This window comes from Equus asinus, chromosome 13 (assembly GCF_041296235.1).
Source record: "Equus asinus isolate D_3611 breed Donkey chromosome 13, EquAss-T2T_v2, whole genome shotgun sequence".
Taxonomy (NCBI): Eukaryota; Metazoa; Chordata; class Mammalia; order Perissodactyla; family Equidae; genus Equus; species Equus asinus.
The window spans coordinates 45,500,363-45,527,765 of NC_091802.1; the positions used below are offsets into that span (position 1 = coordinate 45,500,363).

Here is a 27,403-nt window from a genome sequence, read left to right on the forward strand (position 1 = left end):
CAACAATTAGACAGCTATCTACCAATGAAAACAGTTCTAGGAGAGCTCAGAAGTCCACTTAAGAAACTAAAGCAACCCAGTGAAATTAAAAATCTGAGAATAACTGTGCTAAAAGGGAAGAAAGAACATCTTTAGTTTGTCTGCATCATCCTGTGCTCCAGGTGGCACACCTCAGCACAAAGAGGGAACTCCTCAGCTAGAAAGAGTTCCCCTAATGGGAAAAGAAGAGTGGGGTGCATGACCAGTTTCCTCAGCCTTTCAGGGAACTGCATTAAGGACTCGCTTTGGTTTTTGGTTTCATCCCACCCAGAGACCAACAAAGCTGAGACTTATAGAGACAGCTAGGAATAAGGAAGAAGCACACAGCCCACCACTATCAGACACACAATGGGAACAACTTCAGTTCAGTGACCTGCTCTGCAGGAACCCCAGCAGCTTTTGCCACTGAAGAAACCAACGGGCAGCATAGCCACCACACGTGCCCTGCATATTTCACAGGTCTAACCCACAGGTATTCACATTGACAGACTCCAGCTGCCTGAATCCCTATCTGCTTCCTCCCTTGTCAGTACCTGGGCTCCACACCAGCAACTGGCCCAGGTCTCTGTGGCTGAGAGAGTGCGAGACATCAGCCTAGACCTCTGGGCCAACCCCAACCCCTTGTGCATACTTGTAGCTAGCCCCTCCAGCTATGCACTTGCAAACTGCCACCCAACATTCATCACTGGCCTCCAATGTCATATGTGGGCCCGTGGCAAGATCCTGCAGCTTATGGCAGTGCACACTGATAGCCAAGGCCCCCATAGCTGCTTGTGTGCCCGACTCTGGTCCTATCTCTTGTCACTGGCCTACACCATTGGGCTCTCTCCAGCAGCTAGCCCCTCCAGCAATGCACCTGTATGCCCCCACCAGACTCCTGTCACCAACATCCACTGCTGTGCACACACCAATATGAAAATCCTAGAGCCACAGGAGTGCACACCGACAGCCAGGGCTCCTGCAGTTGCCAGTGGCCCACAGTTGGCCCAGGCCCTTGCTGCTGGCCCTGACCCCCACTACTGCATGTGTCTACAACCAGCCTTGCAACTACACCAGCAAGTGAAAGATCTATACACCAAAAACTATAAGACACTGATGAAAGAAATTGAAGAGAATACAAATAAATGGAAAGATATCCCATGTTCACAGGTCAGAAGAGTTAATATTATTAAAATGTCCATACTACCCAAAGTGATCTACAGATTCAATGCAATCCCTATCAAAATTCCAATAACATTTTTCACAGAAATAGAAAAAGCAATCCTAAAATTTGTATGGAACCATAGAAGATCCCAAATAGCCGAAGCAATCTTGAAAAAGAAGAACAAGGCTGGAGGCATCACACTTCCTGATTTCAAACTATATTGCAAAACAAAAACATCTATGGACAGCTGCATGCAAAAGAATGAAAGTAGACCATTACCTTATACCATGCACCAAAATCAACTCAAAATGGATTAAAGAATTGAATGTAAGACCCAAAACCATGAAACTTCTAGAAGAAAACATAGACAGTACGCTCTTTCACATCGGTCTGAGCAACATATTTTCAAGTACCATGTCTGATCGGGCAAGGGAAACAAAAGAAAAAATGAACAAATGGAACTACATCAAACTAAAAAGCTTCTGCACAGCAAAGGAAACCATCAACAAAACAACAAGACGACCTAACAATTGGGAGAAGATATTTGCAAACCACATATCAGATATGGGGTTAATATCCAAAATATACAAAGAACTCATACATCTCAACAACAAAAAAACCAACAACCCAATTAAAAAATGGGCAAAAGATCTGAACAGAGATTTCTCCAAAGAAGATATACGGATGGCCAACAGGCATATGAAAAGATGCTCAACATCATTAGCTATCAGGGAAATGCAAATCAAAACTACAAGGAGGTATCACCTCATTCTGGTCAGAATGGATATAATTAACAAGACAGGAAACAGCAAGTGTTGGAGAGGATGTGGAGAGAAGGGAACCCTCGTACACTGCTGGTGGGAGTGCAAACTGGTGCAACCACTATGGAAAGCAGTATGGAGTATCTCAGAAATTTAAGAATAGATCTTCCATATGATCGGCTATCCCACTGCTGGGTATTTATCTGATGAACTTGAAAACACGCATGCATAAAGATACATGCACCCCTATGTTCATTGCAGCATTATTCACAATAGCCAAGACTTGGAAGCAATCTAGGTGCCCATCAAGGGATGAATGGGTAAAGAAGATGTGGTATGTATACACAATGAAATACTACTCAGCCATAAGCAATGATGAAATTCATCCATTTGTGACAACATGGATGGACCTTGAGGGTATTTTGTGAAGTGAAATAAGTCAGAGGGATAAAGTCAAATACCATATGATCTCACTCATAAGTAGAAGATAAAAACAAGAACAAACAAACACATAGCAAAGGAGATTGGATTGGTGGTTACCATAGGGGAAGGCGGAAGCGGGGAGGGCGAAATGGGGGAATAGGCTCATATATGAGGTGATCGACAATAATTAGTTTTTGGGTGGTGAACATGATGAAATCTACACAGAATTAGAAATATATTATTGATGTACATCTGAAAGCTATATAATGTTATAATCCACTGTTACTGCAATGAAATTTTTAAAAAATCAAAATTCAAAACAAAAACCTCTAGTAGGTACACACTATGGTATTGACTTAAAAACACACACATAGGCCAATAGAACAGAATCAAGAGCCCAGAGGAATGATGTCAGTATCATGGCAGAGTGAGTTGTTCCCTTTGTCTCTCCCCTCTAAGTTACAACTAAATGGACATTCATTAACTGGCAAAGGATTCCCTGTACAGTACAACAGGATGTCCAAGAGATCCACAGAGTTGTGCATCTGAAGATGGTGGACTGGATCCCCAGGAGGCAGTGGAACTAGGTGAGCACACCCCTCTGCCTCCCTAGGTCACAGATCCACACACAGTGGCCAGTGCAACTGTAAGAGGAGGTAGGGGTGGCCTGGCCTGCACAAATGCTTTCAGTGTGGTAGCCCAGTCCACAGGATTGCCCACCACACTGCAGCAGCCCTGCCTGTGGGAACACTCCCCACTGAGTGGCAGCCCAAGCCCTGAGAAGGCACTTGCCCATGGAGCACAGTGCAGGCAAGAAGGCACCCTGCCCACTCAGAAGGCACCTTGCCCACAGAGCACAGCAGCCCATGTGACCAACTGAGCAGAGGCTCAGCGCTTGCACAGGCACCCCTCCCACCTAACACAGCAGCTCAATTGGTTCCCTGCTGAGTGCAGGAGCCCCACTTATGGTGCATGACCCGCCACCCAGCACAGAGGCCCTGCCCACATGAACATGACCTACAGAGCAGCTGCAGCCAGCCTGCACAAAGGCAGAGCAGCCCTACCCACACAACTTCCGGCAGATGGGGCAGGATCAGAAAACACAGCCCCTGCTTCCCCCCAGCAGTGACAGGTGGAATCTGTGACCTGATACAACCACAGATGCACTGGCAAAGGATCAGTTTATCAAACACCATGAAGAACTACAGTAACACTTCTGAGCAGAAAGAAAATGACAAGTCTCCAGAAACCAATCCTAAAGTCACAGAAGTTTACAATCTAAATTAAGATAAGTGTCATAAAGAAACTCAGCAAGTTACAAGAAAACTGAGAAAGGCAGTTCAATGAGCTCAGGAATAAAATTATTGAGCAGAACGAATACTTCACCAAAGAGATTAAAGCTCAAAAAGAAATTCTGGAGATGAAGAATACAATTAATGAGATAAAAAAAATCATCTAGAAACTATAAAAAAATGGAGCTGATATTATGGAGGACAGAATTAGTGATTTAGAGGATAAAATATAGACATGCTTCAGGTGGAACAGGAGAGAGAACTAAGATTTTTTTAAAAATGAAGAAATTCTTCAAGAAATATCCAACTCAATTAGGAAAAGCAACATAAGGATTATAAGTATTCAAGAGGGACAAGTGAGGGACAAAGGAGCAGAGAGCTTGTTCAAAGAAATAACAGCTGAGAATTTCCCAAACCTGGGGAAAGCACCGGACTGATGAATAGATGAAGCCAATAGAACTCTTAATTACATCAATGTAAAAAGACCTTCTCCAAGGCGTATAATATTAAAACTGGCAAAAGTCAATAACAAAGAAAAAATATTAAGGACAGCAAGGCAGAAGAAAATAACCTACAAAGGAACCCCTATCAGGCTTTAAGTGGATTTCTCAGCAGAAACCTAGGAGAGAATGGAATGTTATATTCAAAATACTGAAAGACACAAACTTTCAGCCAACACTGCTCTATCCAGTGAAACTATCTTTCAGATACAATGGAGAAATAAAAGTTTTTCCAGACAAACAAAAACTCAGAGAGTTCATCACCACTAGACCTACCTTACAAGAAACATTGAAAGGATCCCTCCCATCTGAAACTAAAAAGCAAAGGTTTACAAAACCTTCAGCAAGGAGATAAATAAAAAGAATAAGACAATTGCAGCTCTATATCAGAATAGGTTAGTAATAAACAATTATAACATAAAAGATAAAGGGAAGGAAAACATCAAAAATAACTTTAAACACTTCAATTTAGTCACAAACTCACAACACACACACACACACAAATTTGTGACAACAATAACTCATAAGGGGAAGAGGAAGGGCTGGAACCTTCTTAGGCTAATGAAGATAAGAGGCTATCAGAAAATGGATTATCTTATATATGAGATCTTTTATACAAACCTCATAGAAACTACTAAACAAAAAATCAGAGCAGAGCTACGAATCATAGATAAACAGAAAACTGAGAAAACCACCAAACTGAAATGGCAGTCAGAAATACAAGGGAAAAGAAACAATGGAAATATAGAACAGTGGGAAACCAAGAGATACAATGGCAGTATTAAGCCCCCATATATCAATAATCACTCTAAATGTAAATGGTTTAAATTCTCCAATCAAAAGACACAGAGTGGCTGGATGGATTTAAAAACAGACCCAACAATGTGCTGCTTCCAGGAAACACATCTCATCTGTAAAGACAAACACAGGCTCAGAGTGAAGAGATGGAAAATGATACTCCAAGCAAATGGCAAGCAAAAGAAAGTAGGTGTTGCCATACTTATATCAGACAAGGCAGACGTCAAGATAAAAAAGACATGAGAGGCAAAGAGGGGCAGTATATAATGATAAAAGAGACATTCCACAAAGAGGACATAACACTTATGAATATGTATGCACCTAACACAGGAGCACCAGAGTATATGAAGCAACTATTAACAGACCTAAAGGGAGAAACTGACAGCAACACAATAATAGTAGGGGACCTCAACACCCCACTTACATTGATGGATAGATCATCCAGACAGAAAGTCAACAAGGAAGTGGTTGCCTTAAATGAAGCACTAGACCAGATGGATTTAATAGATATATATAGAACATTCCATCCCCAAACGGCAGAATACATATTTTTCTCAAGTGCACATGGCACATTCTCAAAGATATACCATACGTTGGGAAACAAGACAAGCCTCAATAAGTTTAAGAAGATTGAAATCAATCAAGCACCTTTTCTGACCACAATGCTATGAAACTAGAAATCAACTACAAGAAAAAGGCTGGGAAAGTCACAAATATGTGGAGACTAAACAAAACACTACTGAACAACCATTGGATCATTGAAGCAATCAAAAGATAAATAAAAAAGTAACCTGGAAACAAATGAAAATGAAAACACAACATACCAACTTCTTATGGGATGCAGCAAAAGTGGTACTAAGAGGGAAATTTATAGCGATATAGGCATACCTCAACAAAGATGAAAAATCTCAAATAAGTAATCTTAAACTATACCTAACAGAACTAGAAAAATAAGAGCAAATAAAGCCCAAAGTCAGTAGGAGGAGGGCAATAATAAAAATTAGAGCAGAAATAAATGAAATACGTACTAAAAAAACTATAGAAAGGATCAATGAATGAGGGGCTGGTTCTTTGAGAAGATAAATGAAATTGACACACCCTTAGCCAGACTCAGTAAGAAAAAAAGAGAGAAGGCTCAAATAAATAATATTAAAAATTAAAGAGGAGAAGTTACAACAGATACCACAGAAATGCAAAGGATTATAAGAAAATACTAAGAAAAATTATATGCCAACAAGTTGGACAATCTAGAAGAAATGGATAAATTCTTAGACTCATATAACCTCCCAAAACTGAATCAAGAAGAAATGGAGAATCTGAATAGACCAATCACAAATAAAGAAATTGAAACAGCAATCAAAAACCTCCCAAAAAATGAAAGTCCAGGACAAGATGGCTTCTCTGGAGAATTATACCAAACATTCAAAGAAGATTTAATACCTATCCTTCTCAAACTAGTCCAAAAAATTGAATAAGACAGAATATTTCCTAACTTATTCTGTGAGGCCAACACTATCCTGATATCAAAACCAGACAAGGACAACACAAAGAAGGAAAATTACAGGCACATATTGCTGATGAATGTAGATGCAAAAATCCTCAACAAAATATTGGCAAATCAAATACAGAAATACATTAAAAGGATCATACACCATGATCAAATGGGATTTATACCAGGGATGCAGGGATGGTTCAACATCCACAAATCAATCAATGTGATACACTACATTAACAAAATGAGAAATAAAAATCACATGATCATCTCAGTAGATGCAGAGAAAACATTTGACAAGATCCAACATCCATTTGTAATAAAAACTCTCAATAAAATGGATATAGAAAGAAAGAATCTCAACATAATAAAGGCCATATATGACAAACCCATAGCCAACATCATACTTAATGGTGAGAAACTGAAAGCCATCCCTTTGAGAACAGGAACACAAGAAGGGTGCCCACTCTGACTACTCCTAATCAACATAGTACTGGAGGTTTTGGTCAGAGCAGTTAGTCAAGAAAAAGAAATAAAAGATACCAAAATTGGAAAGGAAGAGGTAAAATTCTCGCTGTTTGTGGACAACATGGTTCTGTATGTAGAAAACCCCCAACATATCAGAAATCTGTTAGAAATAATCAACAACTATAGCAAAGTTGCAGGGTACAAAAGCAACTTACAAAAATCAATTGCATTTCTACACATTAATAACAAACTAGCATAAAGAGAAGTCAAGAATACAATCCTATTTACAATCACAACAAAAAGAATAAAATATCTAGGAATAAACTTAACCAAGGAGAAAGACCTGCACACTGAAAACCATAAGACATTATTTAGGAGCCAGCTCCATGGTCAAGTGGTTAATTTCACACACTCTGCTTCCGTGGCCCAAGCTTTTGACAGCTCAGATCCTGGGTGGAGACCTAGCACCGCTCATCAAGCCATGCTGAGGTGGCGTCCCACAAAGCAGAGCCAGAAGGAACTACAACTAGAATATACAGCTATCTACTGGGGAGCTTTGGGGAGGAGAAGAAGAAGAAGGAAAAAAAGACATTATTGAAAGAAATCAAGGAAGACATAAAGAAATGGAAAGATATGTCATGCTCATGGATTGGAAGAATAAACATAGTTTAAATCTCCATATTACCTAAAGCAATCTACAGATTCAATGCAATCCCAATCAGAATCCCAATGACATTATTCACAGAAATAGATTAAAGAATCCTAAAACTTATATAGAACAACAACAGACCCCAAATAGCCAAGGCAATCCTGAGAAAAAAGAACAAAGCTGGAGGCACTAAAATCCCTGACTTCAAAATATGCTGCAAAGCTACAGTAATCAAAACAGCATAGTACTGGCACAAAAACAGACACACAGATAAATGGAACAGAATTGAAAGCCCAGAAGTAAAACTACACATCTATGAACAGCTAATCTTCAACAGAGGAGCCAAGAACATACAATGGAGAATGGTGTTGGGAAAACTGGAAAGCCACATTCAAAAGAATGAAAGTAGACCATTTTCTTATATCAGGCACAAAAATTAACTCAAAATAGATTAAAGACTTTAATGTAAGACCTGAAACCACAAAACTCCTAAAAGAAAATATAGGCATTCCATTCTTTCACATCGGTCTTAGCAGCATTTTTTCAAATACCATACCTACTCAGGCAAAGGAAACAAAAGAAAAAATAAACAAATGGGACTACATCAGACTAAAAAGCTTCTGCGAGGCAATGGAAACCATGAGCAAAATGAAAAGACAACCCACCAATTGGGAGAAAATATTTGCAAATCATATATCCGACAAGGGGTTAATTTCCAAAATACATAAAGAACTCATACAACTCATCAACAAAGAAACAAACAACCCTATCAAAAATTGGGCCGAGGATATGAACAGACAGTTTCCCAAAGAAGATATACAAATGGCCAATAGGCACATGAAAAGATGTTCAACATCACTAATTATTAGGGAAATGCAAATCAAAACTACAATGAGATATCACTTTACACCTATCAGAATAGCTATAATTAACAAGACAAAAAATAACAAATATTGGAGAATGAAGTGGAGAAAAGGGACCTTTCGTACACTGCTGGTGGGAATGCCAACTGGTACAGCCACTATGGAAAGCAGTATGGAGATTTCTCAAAATATTGTACATAGAAATACCATATGAACCAGCTATCCCACTGCTGGGTATGTATCCAAAGAATATGAAATCAATATTACAAAGAGATCTATGCACCCCCATGCTCATTTCAGCATTGTTCACAACAGCCAAGACATGGAAGCAGCCCTAGTGCCCATCAACTGATGAATGGATAAAGAAGATGTGCTGCATATATATATATATATATACACAATGGGATACTACTCAGCCATGAAAAAAGACAAAATCACCCCATTTGCAACAACATAGGTGGACCTTGAGGATATGGTGTTAAACAAAATAAGCCAGACAGAGAAAGACAAACACCATATGAATTCACTCATGTGAAAGATAAATATATGGATAAAGAGAACAGATTAGTAGTTACCAAAGGGGAAGAGGGTGGGGGATGGCGAAAGGGGTAAAGGGGCACATAGGTATGGTGACGGATAAAAACTAGACTATTGGTGGTGAGCACGATGCAGTCTATACAGAAACTGATATATAATAATGTACACCTGAAGTTACAGAATGTTATAAGCCAATGTAACCTCAAGAAAATTTTTTTTAAAAAGCCCAGAAACAAAACCATGCTTATATGGTCAACTAATCATTGGTGAGGGCTCCAAGAATACACAATGGGGAAAGGACAGCCTCTTCAATAGGTGGTGTTGGGAAAACTGGATGTTCACACGCAAAACAATGAAATTGGACACTTATCTTACATCATACACAAAAATCAACTTAAAATGGATTAAGGACTTAAATGTAAGACCTGATGCTATCAAGACCTGTTTCTCCTAGAAGAAAGCATAAGGGAAAAGCTCTTTCACATTAGCCTTGGCAATGATTTTATGGATAGGACACCAAAAGCACAGGCAACAAAAGTAAAAATAAACAAGTGGGACTACATTCAAACTAAGATGCTTCTGCATAGCAAAGGAGACAATCAACAAAATAAAAAAGCAATCTATGGAATGGGAGAAATCCCATTTGCAAACCGTATATCTGATAAGTGGTTATTATACAAAATATATAAAGAACTCATACAATTCAATAGCAAACAACCCGATTTAAAAAATAGACGAAGGACCTGAATAGACATTTTTCCAAAGAAGACATACAAAATGGTCAACAGATACGTGAAAAGGTACTCAACATCACTAATCATCAGGGAAATGCAAATCAAAACCACAACTGAGATATCATCTCAGGCCTGTTAGGATGGCTATTATCAAAAAGACAAGAGATAACAAGTGGTGGCAAAAGTGTGGAGAAAAGGCTACCCTTTACACTGTTGGTGGGAATGTAAATTGGTACAACCATTATGAAAAACAGTATGGAGGTTCCTCAAGAAATTAAAAATAGAACTACCATATGACTCAGCAAAGGAAATGAAATCAGCATCTTGTAAAGATATCTGTACTCCCATGTTCGTTGTTCACATGGAAACAACCTAAGTGCTCATTGACAGATGAATGGATTAAAAAAAGTGATCGAATATATATATATATATACATACACACGTAAACATACACATACAACATAGGTTGTTTCTATATGTGTATGGTTGTTTCCGTGTGTGTGTGTTGTGTATGTGTGTGTGTATACACACATAGAAACATGCACATATCCACAATGGAATATTATTCAGCCATAAGAAAGAAGGAAATCCTACCATTTGCATTTGCAACAATATGGATGAAGCTGGAGGGCTTTATGCTAAGTGAAATAAGTCAGACAGAGAAAGACAATACTGTATGATCTCACTTACATGTAGAATCTAAAAAACTGAACTTAGAGAAACAGAGAGTAGAATGGTGGTTACCAGGGACTAGGAGTTGGGGGAAATGGGGAGATGTTGGTCAAAGGGTACAAACTTGCGGTCATGTGGTGAATAAGTCCTAGGGAATCTAATGTACAGCATGGTAATTATAGTTAATAATAATTGTATTATGTACTTGAAAACAGCTAAGAGAGTAGATCTTAAGTGTTCTCACCAGGAAAAAAGAAATGGTAACTATGGGAGGTGATGGATGATTATAATAATCATGTCACAATGTATATGTGTATTAAATTATCACATTTTACACCTTTAAAAAATAAAATATAAATAAGTTATAAAACCTTCTCTTTATTGTATTTTCACTATAATGTGTCTGGGTGTGGGTTTTTTCATTTATCCTGATTGGTATATGTTGTACTTTATTTTGGTATTCATGAGTTCAATGATTCTGAACATTCCTCATTCATTATATTTTCAAATTTGCTCTCCTCCATTTTCTCTATTGTGTTTGTTTAGGTCTGATTAAATATGTGTTAAACCTTCTCATTCTATTCTCTGTATCTCTTAACCCCTCCACTGTAGTTTTTTGTTTCCTTATCTCACCATTTTTGATTCTGCAGAGTTCTTTATCTTGCAGTTCTTTGATTTTCTCTTCAGGTATATCTACTTTTCTGTTTAACTCATTCATTGATTCTTAACAATGATATCTATATGTATCACCTCTAAACATTTTATTTGTGAGAAAAGCAAGTGGAAATCACTACAACCCCACCATAATGGCAAAAATTAGAAACACCGATAATACCAAGTGACAGTAAGAATGTGGAACAGTAGAGCTCTCATACATTACTGATAGGAGTGTAAATTGGTACAACCATTTTGGAAAAAAATTTGACATTATTTTCTAAAATTGAACAAATGCACATCAAAGAGTCATGCTATGTATATGCAATTCCAATGTTGGTTTTATATACATAGCTGCATTATTCATAATAGCTAAAAAATGAAGACAACCCAAATGTATATCAGCTGATGAATGGATAAATAAAATATGGTATATCCATATGTGTTAATTTGTGAGAGCTGCCATAACAAAATACCACAGACTAAGTGGCTTAGACAACAGAAATTTATTTTCTCACAATTCTGGAGACTAGAAGTACAAGATCAAGGTGTTGACAGGTTTGGTTTCTTCTGAGGCCTCTCGCCTTGGCTTGCAGATGGCTGCCTTCTCACTGTGTCCCCACATGGTCACCCCTCTGTGTTGTCTATGTCCTAATCTCCTTATAAGGACACCAGTTCATGTTGGATTAGGGCCCACCCATATGACCTCATTTTACCTTAATTTGCTCTTTAAAGACCCTATCTCCAAATACAGTCACATTATAAGGCACTGGGAGTTAGGACATCAACATGTAAATATTGAGTGGTCAAAATTCAGCCCATAACACCATAAAATAGAATATTATTCAGCTACACAAAGAAATGAAGTACTGATACATGTTACAATATGAATTAACCTGAAAAACGTTATGCTTAGTAATATAAGCCAGAAACAAAAGGTTGCATATGGTCTGATTCCCTTTATAGGAACAGGTAATCACAGAGACTAGAAATAGGTAAATCCATAGGTCAGAAAACAGACTCATGGTTGTTAGGGGCTGGGAGGGAGGACAATAAGGAATGACTGCTTAATAAGCATGGGGTTTCCTTTTGGAGTGATAAAAATATTTGGAACTAGATAGAGGTGATTCACAAAATTGTGAATGTACTAAGTGTCATTCAATTGCATACTTTAAAATAGTTAATTTTGTGTTAACATGAATTTCATCTCAATTTTAAAAAGTCAGCCAGACACAAAAGTGGCATACAAAGGTGAGGAGATGTAATGGGGACAATCTACTCTGGTAGGGAAAAGTATTTATGAATGACATTGGAATGAAATTAATGGAATGCCAGCATGTAGTGACAGTAAGAGGTAGACTTACTTTTAATTATGTTATTATTGTTTTTAAGTTCTCTACAAATAACATACCCCCATGGCCTGCACTCCCACAGCCACCATCTTCCCAGTACATCGCTGAAAATAGTATGTGTATGATTTCACTTACAAGGTTTGACCAAAGGCAAAACTAACAGTGATTAAGCATACTAACTTGGATTATAAATATATAAATAAAAGAAAGAAATTGTTGTCCAAAAAGTCAGGATAGTGATACCTCTAGACAAAGATATGGATAGTAGTTTGGAAAGAGTATAACAGACCTCCAGAGTGCTATCAATGTCCTGTTTCTTCACCTAGATGGTGGTTTCAAGGGCCTTGTTACAAATGCTTGTGTCTAATTGTCCAAAGTCAGTCTTTGTATTATTTGAATTAAAAATGGTTTTTCATTTGTTAGTAGCAAGTCCTATATCCTCTAAAATATTTACCAATAATAATACACTTCAGATCTTCAGCACTGAAAAAGTCAAAATCTGTATCAGGGATAAACAGACTACTGACCGTGGACCAAATCTAGCCTTTGCCTATTTTTAGAAATGAATTTTTATTGGAGCATAGTCATATTCTTTATGTATTATTAATGGCTGCTTTTATGCTACAACAGCAGAGTTAAGTAGTTGCAACAGAGACCATATACCCTGCAGAGCCTGAAATATTTATTGTCTTGCCCTTTACAGAAAGATTGCCAATCCTTGACCTAGATCACAATAATAGTTGAAGTAAAAATTAGGATAGATAATGGCCAAATCATCTAATAATTTTGGGGAAAAGAAAGAGCAATATTAGGTTAACCTTTACATTCTAATTTACAAGACAATTACCTAAATCCCCAATTTACTGAGAACTGTGTTTTCTTATCCCCAATGTTATGAAAGAACATCTTTTCCTAGGATCAAGGGACTAAGTTCTAATTCTCTGCCTGCACTTTTCTTAATTGGGAAGGTCTTATTGTACCTTTGTCTTTTGGTGATGGTGATGTATAAACATTGACTATTTTGTTTCATATTTTTGAATAATTAGATAGTTCTTAATATTGTCAACTCTACTTGCCATTTCTGTTTTTTTAAGGAGAAAAAGTTAATGTCAAAGATGTGAAAAATATTGTGGAAGGCATTGGGATAGAATTCACACCTAAAGAATACTTGGAACTGGTGAAAACTCTGCAAGTTGATGGTAAGCATTTCAAATACTTTTAGAGCTTTTGAGGAAGGTTAGTCCTGTGTGTTTAAGACAACTTAAAAAAACTATACCTATTAGACATCCTAATTCAAAAACAACAGCAAAAAGAATGACTAAGAAATTTTAGCATGACCTTGTTCTTCCTTTGGAAAGTGTAATTTAGTTCTTTCTTTGGGAATCAGCAACGCTGTTTTCTTGAATCCTGCCATTGGATATAAAAATTTATATTATTATGTTTGGTTCTACCCTCAGAACTAAAATTTAAGCTGAAAGATATAAGAAAAAAAAGTGAAGGTGGGAGGAATAGGAGAATAGGAGGAAGAAGGAAAAGTCAAAGAAAAGTGAAAGAAAGACATGTTCATATTCCATTATAGTGTTTGCCACTAATTATTGGCTTTGCATTCATTCGGACACAGCACTCAGAGTTTTCTCCATTCCATGGTTTCAAACTCATTGGAGGGCAAAAATCAAAGTTATTTCTAAAGCAAATTATTTAAAAGTATCTTTGTGAAATGATACCTTTGTACTATCTCTCTAAATCTTCATATCACTTTATATGTGATGTCAATTGTGCCTTTTCTTACAGATGATGGAAATATATATGAAAATATATTGCTCGATGGTGTGAAATCTTTCAATGGTAAGAAGCACGATGAGAAGAAAAATAAATAAGATTCTCCTGCCTCACACTTGTATTATTGTCTAGTTGTTCTCTTGTGGCTCTTACCACCTCTTATATGAACTGGTTCTATATTTATTTTGCTCTTTCAAATATGCATACTGCCTTTTTCAAATAGTCTTTCATTTTGCTACTTGTTAAGTTTGGCTTTTGTAAAATTCATTTCGAAAGCAGATTTAAATCTGGGTCTACATAGAAAATGTGAAGTAAAGAATGGGCAGTTGTTCATGGCATTTCAGTAACTGAACAAACTAAACTGAGCTTTATGCCCTACCCACCAGAAGGAAGTTTTCAATTGTCTCCACCATTATAATTCATTAGAGAATGAGTTTGTGCTTTGTAAGATTGTCCTAAGACCAGGGAAGAATTTACGATTCTAATTCCATTTTGTCTACTTTCTTGCTCTTGAACATGTTGGGTCATTGATATTTTTGCCGACAGCCATGGCACATGGGGATTAATTGAAATTTTCTCATTTAGGGTAGTTGTTAAATCTCCCTTGTATTCATGATTCTTTCCTTAGGTGGGAAGGTTGATGTCAGTAACCTGGAAAACATTTTGGAAAACATGAAAATCAAGTTCCCAGATGAGAAACTTAAAGATTTATCACAAAACCTACCTGTTGATTGTAAGCATCATAGATATGACTAGCCCTTTTAGAGAAATTTAGACTTATAAGCTTATGTATGAGAATTCCTGGAACTAGATCTGCTTTGGTGCTAATACGAGTTTTTAAACCTTAGAGAAGAACCCAGTCCTAAAATAAGAGTGTTTTGATTTGATGTATTTTCATTAATCTCAGGGTGTGTGGTACATGTGCTGGAGTAAGTGATAGGTGATGTCTTTACCTGAAAGAAGCTTTTCTTTATTACCCATAAAGAAAAGATTGCTAATTCTAGATTAATTACATCATCTAGATATCTTTTAAAAAATCATGTCACCCAGCTATACATTCCCGTTGGGGAAGTAATAGAGAGGACATGAGCACCAGTTGACCCGGGAGCTGGACCTAGGCTATTGGAGGCTCCTCACCTTGACCCCTGTCCTTTGAACTTACATTCTGCCCACCATTTCCACAGTGGGAACCATGTTCAAGGATGTAGACTTGAGAGAGTAATGTGTTGTTGAGACCTTCTGAACGGTGTACATGACTGAACCCAGTTAAAGCCTCTATATAAACTTTAAGATTCTGTTGGGTGGGTGCAGAGATCTACTTGTCTTGCAGCCGCCCCAGACAAGCCTTGTATGTAAGTTACCTTGCTTATTACACCTGCCACCTACCAATCTGGAGTGGTCTGCCTCTTTCTTCAGGCTATCCCTGCCTTCTGTGTACAGCGGCAGGTACATAGCACCTGTACAGTTTCAGATTTCACCTGGGAAGCTCCCAAGATTGCTAACCAACAATTTCTTTATGCCTTTGTGATATACCAGCTTCCTGATCCCTTCCCCCTGTGTTTTGGCACTGGCTTCCATTATTCCTAGGCTCATTTCTTCCCTTCATTAGGAAGCTTAAACAGCAATGCTTTACTTTCTCTTTAAAATAGCCTTCCAATTTTTTTCACTCTTTTTAACAAGAAATGTACCCCTCATATTCACCAAAAATAATAGTCCCTGAATTTCTCCATTTCCTTCCTGTATGGAACTCTTTTAACTTTACTTCTTTCACTGTCCAACTACTCTCTCAAACTTGCTCTGTAAAACTGCCAACATTTGATCAACTCTGTCATTCAAATCTCCACTTCTATTGCTGAGCCTTGCTAAAGAAAATCGATATAAACTTGCAGATTAGTCCCACTCCAAATTAATTTCCTCCTGGATAATACAAAGACCTAAGAACATTTTAACTCCATTTTTGCCTTCCCTACATTAATGTTGTTTCATGTCTTTTAATACTATCTTGTTTTCTTTGAACTAGCATAACATTATTAGTAGTAATGTTTTATAAAGCCAGCATTCATTCAGATATACCCACGTTTACCTTTCTTTGTTCTTCATTCTTTCTTTCACCTCACACCTTTCATTTGGGATAACTTTTCTTCTGCCTGAAGTAATTTCCTTTATTAAGGATCTGCTAGTGACAAATACTGGTTTGGGGAGGAAGGAGTTTGGCCTACAAATATCTTTATTTTACCCTTATTCTTGATATTTCTCTGGGTTTAGAAGTCCAGGTAGACAGTTATCTTCTTTCAGCACATCATTCTACTATTTTCTGCTTTCTAATGTTGCTGATGAGAAGTGATGAGGTCAGCTGTGAATCTATTGGTCCTTGGAGGATACCTTTTTTTTTTTTTTTTTTGCTTTTAAGACATTTATCTTTGGTTCTGAAGTTTTACTATGATGTGGAAGATAGGAATGGATTTCTTTTCATTTATTCTCCTTGGAATTCATTGTACTTCTTGAGTCTGAAAATGGAATCTTTCATCAGATCTGGAAAATTCACGACCATCATCTCTTCCAGTATTGTCTCTATCCTATGAGCCTTTTTTTCTTCTGGAACCCCAAATAAATGTATGTTAAACCTTCTTACTCTATACTCCATGGCACTTAGCCTCTCTTCAGTATTTTACATATTTTTTCCTTCCTGTGCTCCATTCTGGATAATTTTGCCTGACTCAACTTCCAATACACTAACTCCTCAACTATGTCTAGCCTCCTATTGTATCTGTTTATTTACTTCTTGGTTTCATTGTCTGTATTCTTTTTGTATTTTGTATTCTTTTTGGGCTTCTTTTCTTTTGTATTCTTAATTTCCAGAAATTCTACTTAGTTCTCTTTTGAATCTAGTAGGTCAAGTTTTTCAGTTTTCTGTTCCTTATGGATATTTTCAAGTTTACATAGTTGTATTACAATCTTGGTCTGATAATTCTAATAAGTGAATTGTTTGTGGTTCTTTTTTTCTTTTTTTTTTGCTTTCCATTGTTTCTTCTAATTCTTCCTTATGATTTCCTTCTGTTTGGTTATTTACTACATGCTGTTCAATGTCATTGAAAAATTACTTGTGAGAATTCTCTGAGACCTGAAATGAAAGTGCATTCCTCCAGAAAGGATTTGTTTTACTTCCTATTCACTTGAGTTTACTGTCTGTCGGGACATTTCAATTATAACCAAAGTCGTAATTTGAAGTTTCCTGAACCACCCAGGAAATGAAAATCTGGGCTGAAAATCCTCACAAGGCCATCAAATTCTCTGCTTTTCCTGTTTTGTTTTGTTTCTTAACTGCACACACAGACACATATGCGTACGCACATGCACACACACACACACTGGTCACTGCTGAGGAAATCTTTCCAGCATGGGCATTTCTTCTTTTATTGTATCTTTTATAAATTCGTTTTCTCTGTATTCCTGTACTCTCTATCTGGAGCTTCTATTGATCAGATTTGGACCTGTTGGTTTTCAAGTTGACTGGCGCTTTGTCTTTTTGCTCTTATGTCTCGAAGATTTCCTCAATTTTATCTCCGACCTCTCCTATTTAATTATTTAGTTTCTGCTGTTGTATTTTTATTGCCAAGAACTCATTTTTTTATCTGATCATTTGCTTTGCAGAATATCTTATTGTTATGTTTTGGGTGTAATATTTTCTCTAATTTCTGTGAGAGTGTTAGTTTATTTTATGTTTGTTTTTCCTCCCTACATTGCCTTTATTTCTTCCAGGTTCTTTGTTTGTGTTTATATATTTATTTGCTTAGGTCTCTCTTTTATTTTGGAAACCTTCCTCAAATATCTGGTTATCTTTGCCTCGATGCCATTCATCACTAGTGGCATTTAAATGCCTTTTCAAAGCTCTGTATACATGAGTGGTGCTTGTCAACTGTTAGACTTCTTGGTAAGGTTAATGTAGGGGCCCAGTCTTTTTATTGGGGAATTTCCAAGTGTCAGTATCCAAAGGTCTTTTTTCTGGGGGCCATTTGAATACTCCAGAGAAGAATCTTGCAATCACCTGCCTGATGATTATGTGTCTCGTTATTGGTACTCTCAGAGTAAAATAGAGGAGGAGGCTAGGGATACCACTTCAGCTTATAAACATTCACTTGGTCCCCATTTTCATTCCCTTACCTAACATTTACTGTGCCTAGCTTCCCAGACTCCAGAGATTCTCTGCTTCCATGTCTCCAGAGAACACATTTCTAGTTTTTAAGGGTGTCAGGGAGGGTAGTGATGGTGGAGTAGAATTTGGAGGAAATGGGAATGAAAGAAGAAGTGGTAACTGGCAGGGTAGGGGAAGGTTGTTAACTTGCCCATGTGTACAGACTTCGAAGCAATTCCTTATGTTCATCCCTATATCTCACCCCGGTACTCTCCACATCTTGAAACGTTCTAGGATTCTTCTATATGAATTATGCCACTTTTCATTAATATTCCCTCATAGACTTTCATAGCCAGATGCAGTGGTCCAGTGGTTAAGATTGGGCATTCTCACTGTCACAGCCCAGGTTTGTTTCCCAGTCAGGTTGTCATACTGTGTCATACTGTGGTGGCTGCATGTTGCTGTGATGCTAAAAGCTATGCCATTGATATTTCAGATTCCAGCAGGGTCACTCATGGTGGACAAGTTTCAGCAGAGCTTCCAGAATCTGGAAGGAAGGACCTGGCCACCCACTTCCAAAACAATTGGCCATAAAAATCCTCTGAATAGCAGTGGAGCATTGTCGAGTATAGTGACATAGGATGAGAGAATGGTTCAAAAAGACTTAGCAGGGTTCTTCTCTGCTGTTACACAGGGTCGCTAGGAGTTGGAATCGACTCAACAGCACTGACAGCATAGGCTTTCATGTTATAATTTCCTCGGCTCTGCTAAATTAACTACCACTTCCTTGCTTGGATTTTAATTCCCAAATATTTTTGAAGTCTCTTTTTCACTGGTATCTCCTCTCCCATATTGTTGTCTTTGTAAATGTGAACATTTACTATTCCTTTCCTATCATTTTAGTGAGATTTCCAAGAAGGGGAGGAAATAAATACTTGCAGATAGTAAAAAACATTTTGAAAAACTACCCCAGCCAACAAAGTGATCAAACTTTTTTTTTTTTTTGAGAAAAGAATTAAATAACTGAAATTTAGACTGAGATCCCCAGTTGAAAATTGAGAGGTGAGAAGCTATTGAGTTTAATTCTCAGGCTAGAGATGTCCTCATTATGTACATATGGAGCAAAGATAAGCATTTATAAACCCATTTCAAATAAATAGTACTCTGCATCCCTCAATGATTTCCATTATTTTCACATACGTGATTAGCTGTTATGCCTTTGGTGTAGACCCTGTGAAACTAGCACAAATTTTCCTTGCTATCTTAGAATAAAAAATAAAAGAGATGTCTGGAAGCATGTTCTGATAGAGAAGCTGAAAGAAAAATCAAAAATTTCTTCTCACCTAGATTTAGTGAAATCAGTAATAAATGAAAGCTCTGTGAGGACAGGAATCATGTCACATGTCTCCCATACTGCTCATTATTGTATCCCCTAGTGCCTAGCACAATGCATGCAGATATTTGATACTCTGTAAATGTTTGTTGAATGAATGAGAAGCTGAATTATTTAGATCGTATGTTTATTTAGCCACTATTCAAGACTCTCAACAAGGACTTTCCAGTTGTGTTAATCAATAGGTGTTAACTGATAGTTATCACCGATATGGAAGTTTTATGTGAAATACATTGTGCTATATGTAGTAAGGGCCCACAAAGTGCAAATCTGCTAGTTAAATGTATGGAGATGGTGAACTGGAAACTATCCCAAGGGAAGAATGGAATTCCATAATAGTAAATAGCGTATTCTTTTTTTTGTAAGAAAATACCAATAATTTGCATAGTTTCTGGTTTTTTCTTACCCTAAAATATACTGCATCTGCAATTTTGGAAAAATATACTGATTTAAGAGCTAGTTCTGTCATTATAATACATTCCATTCTACTGTTTAATTTTAAAGTGTTTAATATTGCTATGTGCAAAGCCTTAAGCTACTTGCTGAGTTAGGATGTCTGGATAGGATATAGAATAAAGAGATAAATTCTTTTCATTTAAGGCACTGACAATTTTTTAGTATGTAATGAACATGTCTACTAGGAAAAAAAATGCGATAGATTAAGCTAACTTGAGAGTGTCTCCCAAACTGGGAGAGTGTTAAATTAGGAAATTGAAACTTTTTACTCTTGTGCCTGGGATCTAGTTTGGTAGATAGTGTGACGTGAAGAGAGCATACCTAAGGAGGGAGACATTCCACAGTGTGTAGGGGTTGAGAGGAGAGAATAAAGAAAGAAATTAATAGTTAAGATTCTTAGAGAGTAGTTTTCCCTGTTTCATACTCATCTGTGTATGTCATTAGGATATAATTCAACAACAAATCATAAAGAAAAAATCAATTCTTTTGCTCTATTTAACACTCTTTTTGAATCAGTACACAATTACGTCTGTCTGAATTGTGGCTTATTTTTTAGCTTCGGGCATGACTGATCTGCATAAACTGCTAAAAGAAATAAAGAAATTCACAGGTGAGCAAGACGTTTTGTGAAGAGATGTAAAATTAAAATGCAAATACTTCACATTCACATGCATATTTAAACCTGTGTTTTCTTATTCTATAATTGACTTTTAACTTCTAATTTTTTAATGATTAAAGTTTAATTCTAATGACACGAAGATTACATTGGATTATTTATGTTTTGGCAAAAATGTTGTGGTGCCAAGTTGTGGTAACAAGTTTTATATTCTCTGAAACTTCGATTTTATTTGGTAATTCATTTCAAAAGGCAATATACCTGTTCATTCATTCACAATATTTACCTAGCATCCACTGTAACCCAGTAAATGTTAAGGTAAAACATTGACAGGAATACAAATAATGTGGTCAGTGAGGATAATTTCATAATTCAGGTAAAGCAAAGAGTAACACAGATTTTACCTGATGGTGATACAGTTAGATTAGGCAGCTGCCTATACATAACTTAGATCACTTTGCCTCCTATATATCCCTTTACTGTGGGCTCAGTCAACTTCTCTGAGGTCATTAAGAGCATTAGAAATAAATATTTTATTTAGAATAAAAATGGGGCCAGCCCCGGGGCAGAGTGGTTAAGTTTGTGTGCTCAGCTTCTGAGGCCCAGGGTTTCACTGGTTTGAATCCTGGGCGTGGACATGGCACCACTCATCAGGCCATGCTGAGGTGGCGTCCCACATGCCACAACTAGAAGGACCCACAACTAAAATATGCAAATATGTACTGGGGGGATTTGGGGAGAAAAAGCAGGGAAAAAAAAGAATTACAGAAATAACTTCTGAAAACTGTAGATAATCTTGTACAAACTTAGACCCTTCATCATTTGGAGTCAGTAGGCAATTCTCATCTGTTACCATTCCCATCTTTTAAAGGAGGAAAAGTTGAAGCCAAAAACATACGCAAAGCTCTGGGGAACATGGGGATAGAGCTCTCAAATAGGGAACTCTGGGAGCTGTTGAAAATATTGCCCATTACTGGTAGGTATTTTATGTACTACCATGTATGTATCTCTGTGCTGGTGTCAACTTCAATGTGAGTACATCATAAAAATGGACCCATCTGGTTTCCTATAAAAATATAAAAGGCAAAGAGATCAACCTTTAGTTGTAAAGAAATTATGCCTTTGACATTTAGGTTTATAGTTCTGAGAGTCTATGATTATCTTCAAACCTGAGTCCTGCCATTAAGAGTATCATTACTTGGAGATAAATGAAGCTTAAGCAGGGCAAAGAGAAAAAGAAGTTAAATTAGCAAGTAGCAGAGGAAGGAAAGGGAGAACTCAGAGTGGGAAAGGAGGTCTGTCTGTTTCAGTGTAGAAGAATGGATAGACTGTCCACATTAAGAATGTTCTCTATCTTAGTTTTGATCTTATTTATGAAGAGATATGTGAGCATGGGAAATGTAGGAGTATAACCTCAGAAGGCAAATTTTTTAAGTACATAATTATGAAATTATGCTCTTGCTACTCTTTTTTTGACTGTCCATATAACTTTTTCTTTGACCTTAAATGTGTCTTATTTTACAGCTGATGGAAAGGTAGAGAAAAATATATTACTCGATCATATAAAAGCTTTTCCTGGTAAGTGAGAATCCCAATAAGAAAGCAAGTAAAACTAAGATCTGCAGACTTTACCTTAACTTTTAAAAGACCTTATCATTACACAGTAATTAGGTTATTGATCTTATTATCCCATTAGCCTATAGGTCTACTTTAGATGCAACTACATCTAATGTGATAATTTGTAGTTCTGACACTGAAAAAGTTTCAAAATGTATTTGCTATCCAGAGCTCTAGTTATTGTCTAGCATAATTCATCAGGTTCACCTAAAAAAATATATATGTAATTTATAATATATAATAGTAGCATATGGAATTAATATATAAATAAAATTGTATATAATTTACATAAATATAATTAAGTTTCTTCTAAAGATATCTTTCCTGCAAACTATAGAAAGGACCTCTGACGTGAGATTGGCAGAATATGTTCTTTTCCTGGCTTCCACAATAAGTCTCTATTATGGAACATATTGAACATTTCCACATGTAACCTTAAACAGGTTTTTTTAGATTATTATGCAGTGGATTTGTTCTATACAATTGCAATTGGTATGTGAATATAACCAGTATTTTTCTTAGCTATAAGTTGCTATTTTTTATCACTTCCTTCTTCCCTAAGGTAGTAAGTGTCATGTCTCTAAAATGGAAACTATCCTGGAAAACATGGGTTATGAGCTGGAGGATGAGGAAGTTGAGGACCTGCGGAACCACTTGCCAACTGAGGGTGAGCATGTCATTGTGCCTTTAGGGAAACTGAGCTTCTCTAAGGAAACTTCCATATGTTTTCATATGGAAAAATCTATTATCTCAGTTATTAATACTTAAATTATAGATCAATAATCTGTTAAACAGGGACTCCCACCTGCAGGGCTAAACTCTGATGCCAGTGAGGAAATTGACAGACCTAAGAAGCAGGTAGAGAAATGAAACAAAGAATATTTTAAAGGAAAATAAAGTCAAAGAAGAAACTTAAAAATCAATTAGGAAAAAAAAGGTAAAAATCCCTTAAATAATCATAAAGTGTAACTACACTACAGGAAGGAACATATAATAGCAGAAAAGACAATATGCATGTTCTGGGTATTCCGGGTAGCCTAACCGTTCCAACCATTCTGGCTTTAACTAATAAATCTCTAATATTAAACGGGTGCTAGGTGGAGATTTCGGAAGTATTCCTGGTGGCCTACAGGGTTTAATCCGTTCTATCTTAATATTAAGCCTTAATAGCCATAATAAAAGATTTGTTTATAGTTTTGAGAGATAATGGAGTCTTATTTTAAGATTAGGTTCTAAAGTCGGTTTAGAAATTAAATACATCAAGAAACTCCACTGTATATAATAAATAAATTAGTTAAATATTTATACACACATGTAGAAGAGTGTCGGGGCAAGGCTGAGAGAACTTGAAGACAGGCTATGATGTGTAGGAATAAAGGAGAAGAGTAGGCATTTCTCTTTACTGTAGTCCTCTAATTCAGCCAAAAGCCAACACAGGAGTAAGGTTTACTGGGAATCTGGGGTGGCATGGCTGGTATATTCTACCCTTATAGAGCAGAAATGAACACCAATGACAAGAGGGGAAAATGTATCCTTGGACCAGGATTTCTTAGATATATGGAGGTAACAGAGGAAGGGTGAAGTGAAGGAAGAAGAAACTAGCCTTTTGACCATCCACCAGAATGTCTCCCTTAAACTGATATATTTTAAAGCATTAAAATAATTTTTTAAAAAAGAAAAATGAATTTACGGATAAAAGATAATGTAGGGGTTTTTTTGAAGATAATAGAGATTGTTTAATAAAAGACTAAGATAAATCCTTTCCCTAGCTGAAACTATATAAAGGTGCTTGGTGATATCATAAACAATTAAGACAAAGTTGAACTGCTTCCTGAGGGATTGAAGCATAGATGGAGACTGACTCCGTCTGACTGACTGACTCCAACAGCTACAGAATGACATTCCTAAATATTACAGTGTATCCTGTAGCTCTGAGATGATGAATGGTATATTGATTTAAAAGCAAATTCTCTAAGATTCTCACTGCACTATAAATGTGTATCACATCTATCTTCTTTCTGATCTGAAGCATACAAATTTAGAATTTTATGGATAGTCTTGCTTTATTTAATATGTCTTATCACTGGAAATATTAATATAAATCAGGTCGCTCTTACCCACTTAAACACGTTTTGCTAGACTATTAGCACAAAATACTATTAAGAAAATTTAATTAAAAGGAACTAAGAATTGTGTATTAATTAAATAGCTAATCTAGGAAACTGGCAATCCTCTTTCTCCTATTCTCCTGATACCATATATCAGGTCATATAAACTAATTATCTGTATTGAGGTAACAATAGATAATAATTATCAAGAATTTTTTAAATTGAGATATAGTTGACATATAACATTGTATAAATTTAAAATATAGAACATGTTGATTTGATAGATTTATATATTGCAGTATGATCACCACCATGGGGTTAGCTAACACTTCTATCATGTCACATAATTATCATTTCTTTTTTGTGGTAAGAAAAGTTAAGATCTAGTTTCTTAGCAACTTTGAAATTTATAATACTGTATTGTTGATCATAGTCACTATGCTGTGCATTAGACCTGTAGAACTTATTCATCTTCTAGTTGCAAGTTTGTACCCTTTAACAACATCTCCCTAATTCCCCAATTCCCCAATTCCCCAGCCCCTGGTAACCACCATTCTACTCTGTTTCTGTGAGTTTGGCTTTTTTTGATTCCACATATAAGATGTCATCCAATATTTACTTTTGTCTGTCTTATCTCATTTAGCATAATACTCTCAAGGTCCATCAGTGTTGTCACAAATGACAAGATTTTTTTCCTTCTCACAGCTGAATAATATTCAATTGTCTATGTATACTACATATTCTTTATCCATTCATCAGTTGACAGAAATGTAGGCTGATTCCATATTTTGGCTATTGTGAATAATGCTGCAATAAACATGGGAGTACAGATATCTATTCAATATCCTGTTTTCATTTCCTTTGGATATATACTCAGAAGAGAGAGATGAGTCCCCTACTATTATTGTATTGTTGTCTATTTCTCCCTTCAGATTTGTTAGTATTTGCTTAATATATTTAGGTGCTCTGATGTTGGGAGTGTACATATTTATAAATGTTATATCCTCTTAATGAATTTATCCCTTTACTATTATATAATGACTTCCTTCATCTCTTGTTACTGTTTTTGGCTTAAAGTCTATTTTGTCTCATGTACGTATAGCTACCCCCCTCTTTCTTTTGCTTTCCACTAGCATGGAATATGCTTTTTCTATCCCTTCACTTTGAGCCTAGGTGTATCGTTAAAGCTGAAGTGAGTGTCTTGTAGGCAGCATATAGTTGGATCTTGTTTTTTTATCCATCCAGCCACTCTTTGCCTTTTGGTTGGTGAATTCAAGCCATTTACAGTTAGAGTAATTATTGAGATGTAAGGACTTACTAATGTCATCTTTTTTTAAGATTGGCACCTGAGCTAACGTCTGTTGCCAGTCTTCTTTTTTTCTTCTTCTTCTTCTTCTCCTCAAAGCCCCCCAGTACATAGTTGCATATTCTAGTTGTAGGTCCTTCTGGTTGTGCTATGTGCAACACCACCTCAGCATGGCTTGATGAGTGGTGCCATGTCCATGCCCAGGATCCGAACCTGCGAAAACTTGGGCCGCCAAAGTGGAGCATGCAAACTTAAGCACTCAGCCACATTGCCAGCCCCTAATGCCATCTTATTAATTGCTGGTTGTTTTGTCATTCCATTGTTTCTTTTTCCCTCTGTTTCTGCCTACCTTTGTGAATTGGTGATTTTCTTTGGTGGTATGCTGATTCTCCTCCCCTTAACTTTTGTGAATCTACTCTAGGTTTTTGTTTTGTGGTTATCACGAGGCTTACATAGAACATCTTATAAATTAAAACAGTCCATTTTAAGTTGATAGCAATTTAATTTCAATTGCATACAAAAGCTCTACCCTATTACTTCCCTCCTTTTATGGTTTTTTTCTTTGTTTCTTTTGGGGGAAGATTAGCCCTGAGCTAATATCTGCCACCAATCCTCCTCATTTTGCTCAGGAAGATTGGCTCTGAGCTAACGTCTCTGTCCATCTTCCTCTATTTTAAATGTGGGATGCCTGCCACAGCATAGCTTGATAAGCAGTGTGTAGGTCCGCATCCAGGATCTGAACAAGTGGACCCCTGGGCCACCAGAACAGAGCACACTAACTCAACTGCTGGGCCACCAGGCCAGCCCCGTTTTATGTTTTTGATGTCACAATTTACCTCTTTATTTATTGTGTGTTCATTAACAAATTATGGTAGTTATAGTGCCTTTACTACTCTTTTTTCTTTAACCTTTATACAATAGTTAAGTGGTTAACATACCATCATATTACAAAATTAGAGTTTTCTAAATCTGTCTATTTACCTTTACCATGATGTTGTATATTTTCATATATTTTCATGTTACTAATTAATGTCTTTTCATTTCTGCCCGAAGAACTCTTTTCAGCATTTCTTGCAAAGCAGGTCTAGTGGTGATGAACTCTCTCAGCTTTTGTTTGTCTGGGAAAGTCTTTATTTCTCCTTCATATTTAAAGGTTAACTTGCCAGATAAAGTATTCTTTCCCAGAATTTTTTTTCTTTCAACACTTAATCTGTTATTCCACTCTATCCTGGCCTTTAGGGTTTCTGCTGAGATGGCCTCTGATAGCCTAATGGGGGTTCCTTTGTAGATTACAATCCTTTTTTCTATTGCTGCTTTTAGGATTCTCTCTTTGTCTTTGATTTTTGACAGTTGCATTATAATATGTCTTAGAGAAAGTCACTTTTCATTGAGATAATGGGGAGATCTATTAGTTTCATGAGCTTGGATATCCAAGTCTCTCCCAAGATTTGGAAATTTATCAGCAACTTTTTCTTTAAAGAGACTTTCTGCCCACTTCTCCCTCTCTTCTCCTTCTGGAATTCCAATTATTCTAATATTTGTCCTTTTGACGATATCCCATACATCACTTAGGCTTGATTTGCTCTTTTTCATCCTTTTTTCTTTCTCCTCTGACTGG

At 36.7% G+C, this 27,403-nt stretch overlaps 1 protein-coding gene across 1 annotated transcript; it reads left to right on the forward strand.

The window, feature by feature from the left end:
- Positions 1–741: 741 nt before the first annotated feature.
- On the forward strand, positions 742–21,820 carry LOC139040100 (uncharacterized). The gene is made up of 7 exons (XM_070483929.1): positions 742–1,098; positions 2,861–2,954; positions 13,473–13,577; positions 14,170–14,223; positions 14,786–14,890; positions 20,695–20,748; positions 21,626–21,820. The coding sequence occupies exons 1-7, from the start codon at positions 742–744 to the stop codon at positions 21,787–21,789; spliced, it is 933 nt and encodes a 310-aa protein (XP_070340030.1). The 3' UTR covers positions 21,790–21,820.
- The last annotated feature ends 5,583 nt before the right edge of the window (positions 21,821–27,403 follow it).

Excerpts from the sequence above, each read along its gene's own strand:
- LOC139040100 (XM_070483929.1), top strand. The coding sequence starts at position 742 with ATGTGGGCCCGTGGCAAGATCCTGCAGCTTATGGCAGTGCACACTGAT. Across the intron at positions 14,224-14,785 it reads TGGTGTGAAATCTTTCAATG|GTGGGAAGGTTGATGTCAGT; the intron begins GTAAGAAGCACG and ends TTCTTTCCTTAG. Across the intron at positions 20,749-21,625 it reads AGAAATAAAGAAATTCACAG|GAGGAAAAGTTGAAGCCAAA; the intron begins GTGAGCAAGACG and ends CATCTTTTAAAG.